The following is a 9259-nucleotide window of genomic DNA, read 5'->3' on the forward strand; positions in this document are numbered from 1 at the left end:
TCAATTGTGCAATATTCATAAAATTTTATTATATATATAACAAATATCTTCTTATTTTGTCAAATATAATATATTTAATATGAATGAATAGTGCATACAAAAAAAATGTACATTTGAAAATGTTAAAAATGTAAAATAAATCATAAGTGCCACATTTTGTAATTACATAACTATTATATTATTTTTATTTTTACTAATTATTATTAGCATTACTTGAAAGTAAAATATTAACCAAAGATAAATTTTAGTCATATACGTAATATAGAATAGATTTATTCTACATTTTTATTTTTGATGTTACATATTTGTATCAAAGTATATTTAAAATTTATTTTCTATGTGCTTTATTTACTTTTTTAAATTAGAATTGATTATAATAAATTATATTTTTATTTGTATGTATAAGCGCAATTGCACAGCATTATCGCATTCCGTATTACATATTGTATTCGCAATAATGTAACAAAATAATAGGCTATAAAATATTATGATATGGAATAATTGATTTAATTTTTGCTATCAATTTAATGTATCTAAAAGCATGACATGCGTAAATATGTAATAATGCTTTATTTTGCAATAAATAAAATTATTATATGCGATCATATTAATACAATAAATATCTTATCGTATTTATTTATTTATACATTTAGTCGATTAAGTAGTTTGGAATTAAAATTCATAAATGATAAAATTTCACATATGATTAATATATCTTATTATGTTTACATATATATACATTGATTCAAACTGTCACTTATTCAAGAAAACTTGATTCATTATGATGAATCCATATTGGGGTAGATAATAAATTATTCTATAATTAATAACTTAATACGATTAATCTAAATTACTATTTGAGATTACATATGCACTGTTTCAGGTCACGTAATAGCACTGCACGTTTAATAAATTTATCTTGAAATAATAAAAAAAATAGTTTCATAAATAATAAATATGTACTTAACGTGAGAAAAGTAAAATAGTTTTTCGTGCAATTTGCTATATAAAACGTGCAAAGTGAATGATCAGGTAGAAAGACAATAATAAAAAAATTTAGTATTTCTTAAATTTGTAAATTACATTTGTCTTTTTATATTATAAATAATATATTATAAATCGCAATTTTTAACATATTCATATTTTTGTAGCAATTCTATTAAATCTTATTATTTTATATATTTTAAACTAAAATTAATATAAATATCTTATTAAAATTTAATTTTTTAATTAAATATATTAATTATATTTATATATTTGAAATTCTATATTCTTATTTTAATAATTTTTTAAAGCTTATCATTGAATATTATAATTTTAATTATTTGTATATGATATGTTGCTTCTCTTCGTACAACAATTTAATCTTTTAATTTGGTTTTCTATTTCATTCCGTAAAAATGTTTCATTTTGATTGAACACAAATAAAGTAGAGTACAACATTTGCATTCTGCTATTGAACTGTAGATCGGCCAGTGTAACCTGGTATTGGTTCAGAATATTTTCTAGCGCGATCTCGTACTAATTCATCGATAGATTTATTTTGCGGTATGGTGGATGATAAATTATGAAGTCGCGTTGCTAGATAGCACATGATAAAAGCTGATAAAACAAGAAGTGCACCTAGTCCAGTTGCAACGTAAAGAAAACTACCACAACTGTTTTCAAGTCCAGCAGCCACTTTTTGATATAAATCTAAAAGACAAAAAATAAAAATTTAAGGAATTTTATAATTGTAATATTAATATTATATTATTTTGTTATTTTAATATGGTAAAAATATATTTAAATTTGAGTCTTTAAAACTTTGAAATAATCATTAATTTAATGTTGATAAATAAAAAATGAAATTTATATGAAGTTTACCATCGGACATCATCACCGTGTATTCGATATTTTCCTTAAATTTTGTATAAGGTGTCGAATCGTTGTATTCTTTTATTAAATGATCGATTTTAGGAAATATCTCATTTGTACTTTCTTCGATAGATCTTTTCTTTTTTTTACCATGTCCTGATGGTTCAAAAAGATCAAGACAAAAATCCTGTAATAGATATAAAAATAAATATTTAATAAGTTATTAATTTTTATACATATATTATTCATTATTCTATTTCTATTTCTATATATTAAATTAAAGTAAACGCTTCTGATAAATATTAAGATTTTGATATCAGATATTTTTTGTCTTTACACAAAGGATATCATTTAGATAATCTTTTATTTATTTAAATATTCTATATATATGTCCAAAGATAAATTACCAATATAAGAATTAACTTATTTTATAAATTAATTCTTATTCTTTTTCAATCACATCTATCATAATCGAATAAAACTTTCGTTAACGATAAATATCGTGCAACAATATGCACTTTAATGCATTAATCTTGTTTTTATATCGAAATTGTTTGCGTTCAAACAAAGAGCGTGCGCAAACAATCATTTGAAAAGCCGCAAACTCGTTGAAAGCCGCACGAGCGGGTTAAAGGATGAACGTTTTTGTTACCACAGACACCGAATTACGAACAGGTCAATAGCCACTCATTCAGTCGTCGACCACGAGATAGGTTTGACCGCAAATTATGTCCTTACCGGTTGGCAGTCCTGCGGTTCCATACAAGCTTTGATCTGCGAGTGGATCCACAGCGTCGATCGCTCCCTCATTGAGCTGAGAAGAAATGCCTCGAAATCCAGGAAAACTTCATTTTTTCTTTCCCTGTAGCGGGCCGGTTGATGAGGAATTATTGACGCGAAATCTCGATTTCTACAACCATCTTTCACCAATATAACACTTCCTGGTGCGTGAGGCTGATCGGGATCGGGACTAACGGTCACTTCCAATAGTTTAATGTAACCCCATGCACTATCTGCACTTATTCGAGCTCTTAACTGAAGTTTTGTGCCGATGGGAACCGCTTGATCGACTGTTTGTGATCCAGATGCATCTGATACATTGCCTGTGGCTTCACGATAAAGGGCTACCTCGTATTCTAGCCTTCCAGGAGTTTCTTCAACTACTCCGGACACTCTTGCTCCATGTGGACTAGAAGAAATATATGTAAAGATTTAAGAAGATTTTTGTGTATATTCTTGAATATTCTTTATGTAAATATAAGTATATAATTATATTTTTTTTTGTTAATATGTTTCATTTAAATTTATAATAATAAAGTTAAATTAAAGATAAATTTATGATGAAATTAATAAAAACTTTGCAATAGAGAAAAATCTTAATTTATGAGCTGCAATTTTTAAGAGAATTATAAAATGTATACTAAATTTTAGTTACATTTTGTTAAAAATATTTTTACAATTTGGTTATCATAAAAAAATTATATTGCATTGAATTAATTTGCAATTCATGTATGCTTTCTAGTTATTGGAGCAAAGTTATTGGATGAAACTGGTGGCTTTGCTGAAGAACAACTTACAAAGTTCCAGCGAATCCAGCGGCTTTGTGTCGAAGTAACGTGGGTTCAGGTGGTCGACACATTAAAATCAATTCTTGATCAGCTAGCATTACAACACCGGGAAAAGCCGGAAACCATATTCGCAGGTGAATAAAACCCTAATAATAATAAAGTTTAATTTATCGTGTGTTTAATAAGTTTAAGTTTTTTCCCTTTTTTTTTTTAATAATTATGAATCAAATAATACTCTTCCAAAGATTTGGATTTTAATGTTTTAAGATTCATTATCACTTAAAACTTAAGATAATGATTAAAACACTTAAATTCAATCAAAAGCATTACAAATTAAAGCTATATAAAATAATTACAACGAAATTTATTTCTATCTGTTCTTAACTTTTGTAACATGATCATAAATATCGCGTGTCTTTTATTAATTTAACGATCATCGAGAAAACCAAATGATAATTACAATTAATTATGTAACAAGTTGTTACACGAAAGCGATTATGTATTAACTGATCTGTTTCATTTATCGATGCACGATGCAGAACGAGGAGAAAAACGCAGTGAAGGCGGGAAACGAAAATTTCGATCGATGACTCACGTTCCTCTTCAGGATGCCGCATCTCGAGAAGTCAGTCACCTTCAGGAAGTAGTTATCTTCCTGAGGATCGTTGGGATCTGGCCTGATCTGGCAGTGAATGTCGGTGAGTGGATTGGCGGATCTGTCGTCGGCAAAGAGCGGCGCTCCTCTGAAACTAACTGGCCTTTTGATCTTCGCTGTCAGAAGATCGGCGGCTGATCCTGCGCCGCTGCACTGAATGTCAGAGACCTCGTAATCCTGGGCAACGGTGGCGGCAATCTGAAACAATACCACTGTCATTCATCTACCCAGTTTTGCTCGAACGATATTCGCGACGTTCTGGTATGTAATTCATTTCGTTTTTGTATACGGATCTTTTTCTAACTGTTCTGAAATATAATAATGGACCGTTGTTAAAAAAGAACTTGTATATAAGTATATTTTTGAAAAGAAAAAAATATCAATTAATTTATATCTCAGTTAAAAATAATCAGTCTCTCATAATGCCTTTGTGTGAATTTTTTCTATATTAAATGGTATAATTATTATTAATTTTATTATAAAAATAATGATCTATAGATAAATATATTTCAGTTAAAATTTATAATGTAATAGATAATTTTAAAAAACATTAAAATTAGATCATAAAATAAACAAATTTAAAATGGATGGCAAATTTAATTAAAATTAAAATGTTTTTGAAATTTTTGTGATTTATTTGCATGTATGTTTTTTGCTATATAAGATATTCTGAAAAAATTCATCCATATAATTTCAAATATTTAGTTTTAATTATATAATTTAAAGGTTTTTAAAATTAAAATTTATATTTGTAACAATTTTGCGAATAATAATATAATAAATGAAAATGAATATTCTATTATGATAAAATATGTGATTATAAAGATGTAATGTAGAATGATTATGTACATATAATGCTTAGTATAATTTAAAATTAAAATTGTAAGAAGAATATTATGCATATTTTTCTACGTGATATTTTAAAATGTTTAATTTCATTTGCAATTATATATAATATTTCAAATCATATTTCAATTCTATTTTTTTTACGTCCAATATAAATAATTCTTAATTTAAAAAAAAACAATTTTTTTAACGTATATGTCTACCAAAATTAAAATAATCCATATTATCTTTTTTTTCTTAAAAATATCGTCTCTGTAATGATTATCTTAATTTTTCTATTAAATATCTTAAAAAAATTTAATCATATTAAATCAAATTATTGAATTTCCAATAATTCAACATATCAGATATGATACAATCAATTATTATGTTTAAAATAATGTCAAGTAGAGTTCAATTATCATCAATTAAATCTTCAATTATCTTTTACGTCATTGGTCTCATTATCTATGATGTATATTTCCACGACACGATCTTACAAATAACATAATTACATATGTATATAATTATATTAATCGTGTTTGTCATTTGATTGTAATTAATGATAAAACTCAATGAGAAAGGATTGAAGAATGCTATAATCTCTAGGCGTTAATGAAAAAGAATACAATGCAACCACGAACGAAGAATTTCATAGTTCAGTGGATGTTCCATAGTGGCAGAAATGCATTAACCATTAACATACTTTGCTAACAAACTTCTGAACTATTTTACCGTGAAATAACATCTGTTCAGCCCTGTCACCGTTCTTGACACAATCGTTTTTTTCCTCTTAACATCTGGACAGAGTGATGTTGACTGACCTCACTTGGTCATAGAAAATAGTTATTTCCTTAATTAACACTTTTTGTTCGATATCAAGCTTAAGGCGCGTTACCATCGCATGTGCCGATCTGTCTAGTGCAGCATGAAACTTCGATATGAAATAAGATGGCCAACACGCGAGGAGAGAAGACTTCAATACAAATAACGGTGTAAAGAAACGCTCTGGTACCCGCCTAAGTTATTCGTTATATGCGTACCATACAAGTTGTCCATCGTACAGTCAGCCAGACGTATAATCGTAGTACAGGTCATGGTTATTTCTTATGTTAGAGGTAGGTTACCCGGGCTTTTAAGATTGGCTGATTTTCAAGATAAAATTGATAAGTTGATATATCAAGAACTTGTTTTAAATTCTTTTAATATATTTAATTGTTTATTTGTTGAAAAGAAATATATATACTCTGTAATGATATCGTCTAATTTTTTAGATTTGCAATTTTTTTTTCATGATATTAAAATCGTTTATTTTCAGAGTGAATTTGCTACGATGAAAAGATATTCAAAAAAAATTTAATTTTAATTTTAATTTGTTAACATTAAATATATGAATATTAAATATTTGTAATATTGAATATTGAAATAATGTTATATTAAAATAAATTTTAATTATAGTATTTCGAATAATAAAGTAATATATGAAGATTAAAAAAAAACTTGATATTTCTTTTGTGATTATTTAATTGATTATTTTATTAGATAGAAAGTAAATTTTAGTTCGATGTTAAAAGAATCATTTTGACGTAAAATGTATTGAATTATATATTATTGTATAGTACTGAATTATTCGAATCAATATTAGACTGCATAATTTAAAAATGATTATAAAAATTTCATGAACAATTTTCATATATTTGATATTTTTTAAATATTGAAATATCTTCTATAAATTATAAGATTATTTTCCTCATTGTTTTTTATATGAAGCATTAAATACGCAAAATTAGATAATTCGATATAAATTAGATAAATCGAAATACTTTATAAATAAATTATTTCAGTCAACATTTTGTATAAATATCAATATAAAATAAGCGAGTTTATGATTGAGAAATATAGAATCTGTGATATTTTAATTCAAATAAAATTGTATAATGATTTTAATAAATGTATTTAACTTTAATTCGCATTATTATGTCAATTATATGAATATTAATTAAGTGTATCGTATAAAATTATGAATAATTTATAAATATCTTCGTTGTTACTTTAATTAGTGATTAAGACGTAATATTAGATAATATTAGAAAAATATTTTTTTTTATTAAAATACTATTTCAATATTTGTATTTCTGATTTTTTTTGTTGAAATTTTTTTAAATTTATAAAATAAAGATTGTACAGATCTACATTTTGTATTTAATGAATTTTTAAATAAAAAAAATTTAATGAGAAAATTTGATTTCTACAATTTAAAAAATTTGATATCCCTTTTTTTTTAATTCCTCAAATATTTGATAATTTTAAAATGATCGATTTAGGAATCGATACAATCGACAGATCAATCTTTGGAGTACGGTAACTAGATCAAGATCGATCAGTATATCTAAACTTACTCTAATTTTATCGATTGTTAAATCGACTGAATAACAAAATAATACAACAATCGAATCCTGAAAGTTGATAAGCACTCAGGCCATCATTTGCCCAATATGGTATGCGTTGAAAACTGTTATTGTAACTTTAATCGGAGACGAACGAAGCAAACGGCGCGAAATTCAAAGTTTCCATTTCCATTCCTCGATAGGATCGATGTAATTTCGATGAAACGTTCGACGATGATTTCCGAATCGTTAAACGGAAACTATTATTCGCGTTAAAGAAAAAGCCGTTCGGTTGGAAAAGAAAAATAAGTGGAGACTCTGTTACTGTGTATTGCCATTGACAGAGTCGTGGTATCCAATTTGTGGAGTTAATAGAAGTTTGATCAAGCCTTGTTTCAAATTGAATGCCAAATTATGGATTGTGACCGGTCGATAGAAACTTTTATCGAAACGTTAATGTTTTTTCGATCCACCGATCGACACCGTGTTATTCGAACGCGAGATGTGGCCTGCGTTCTACGAAATTCAATTTAGACTGCGAATAGTAATGGAACCGATTATAGCAGTAATAGTAATAACAAACTCGATTCTAATAGGAACAACGTATCGATGAATTTTTATTATTTATTTTGTATAAATTGTCGATTATCGGAATTGAAATGTTTTGCATTGAATCTTTTTCAAGGGATATAATGAAAAATAATCTTTTTAGAGGCGTATATAAGAATATACAACATAGCCATTTGATTAAAATTTTGATATAATTATTAAAAATATGTAGATAGTAAAAAAAAAGTAATAGTGTCGTATATAAATAATATATTTAAAAAATAGAAGTAAAAATATGTTTAAAAAAGGATTTATACAAAGTGTCACATATGTATGAGGTGCTCTTCGATTCGATTGATGTGCAGAAAGTTAACGGGAAGAGACAAACAGTCGAATCTGTTACGAGAAACGGTCCTCTTTTCTTGGTTCCCTTGAGATTGTCTTCTAGATAACTATATATATATATATACGCATACGAATGTTTTTTTCACATTTTTTTTCCTTTTTCATGAAAGAACCGCAACAGCGTCTTTTTACGACGCCATAAATTTCATTCTTATTTCCTAGGCACTTTTGGTAAGATGACATTTAGTTATTTCTACACGTGGGTTTCCGTATAAGTTAATAGCCTCTTAAAAAGTTTTTTTGACGAAGAAATTTTGAAGTTATTATATATATAGAAAGACTGTCACATGTTTTGTTTACTATTTGTACGTTTTTATTTTGAAATAAAATATAAATTAATAAAATCTATTTTATATAGGTATTATTTAAATATATTTAAATATATATGAATTATTAGATTAGTTTATGTATTTATCTTTCTTTTATTGATTGATAAAAGATTGTTGATAAAATAAAACATATAAAATAATATTATTTTCCATAAATAATTAATAAATAAATAATTATAAGAATAAATTATTTTTAATTAAACTTGAAAATTTTTTACTTTTTTATATTTGAACTGTTTCCTTGGCTGCTTTTTGGATTTCGATTCAATTATCCGTGACCTTTAAAATCATAATTTAAAAGAAAAAGTTGGAATTGAAAAAGTTTGATGGAATACCGAACACATTAAAGAGATCCAAGTTAACACTTCAACGTGAAACGCATTTTAAACATTATACTCTTAGTTTTCTTATGCAAATAAAATTTTACATTTCTGCTATAATTATTATTTTATCTCTACAAAAAAAAATTTAATAAGTTTCCTTATTTTATCAAGATATAGAAACAGATAAAAATACTATCATTCCTTTATCTTGGAAGTTTAAAGTATTAATATAAATAAAATAAAAATAAACGATAAAAATATTTGCAGTAAAATCAAGTTGTTATAAAGTTACATAATTTCTTAGAAATATACAGATAAGTACTTGCGAAAATTCTACGAACATATATATATATATATATAT

General features: G+C 25.8%; 1 protein-coding gene across 1 annotated transcript in view; it reads right to left on the bottom strand.

Moving 5' to 3' along the window:
• Positions 1-1264: 1264 nt before the first annotated feature.
• Positions 1265-9259, bottom strand: part of LOC102672356 — an 8565-nt gene continuing 570 nt past the window's right edge. Inside the window, exons 2-6 of the mRNA XM_006621201.2 lie at positions 4021-4278; positions 3435-3571; positions 2596-3046; positions 1867-2044; positions 1265-1695 (exon numbers count right to left, since the gene is read on the bottom strand). Coding sequence (XP_006621264.2) covers positions 1454-1695; positions 1867-2044; positions 2596-3046; positions 3435-3571; positions 4021-4278 — 1266 coding nt within the window. The 3' untranslated portion in view covers positions 1265-1453. The remainder of the gene's footprint in view (positions 1696-1866; positions 2045-2595; positions 3047-3434; positions 3572-4020; positions 4279-9259) is intronic.

The sequence above is a fragment of the Apis dorsata genome, unplaced genomic scaffold, assembly GCF_000469605.1.
Source record: "Apis dorsata unplaced genomic scaffold, Apis dorsata 1.3 scaffold_604, whole genome shotgun sequence".
In the NCBI taxonomy this organism is placed as follows: Eukaryota; Metazoa; Arthropoda; class Insecta; order Hymenoptera; family Apidae; genus Apis; species Apis dorsata.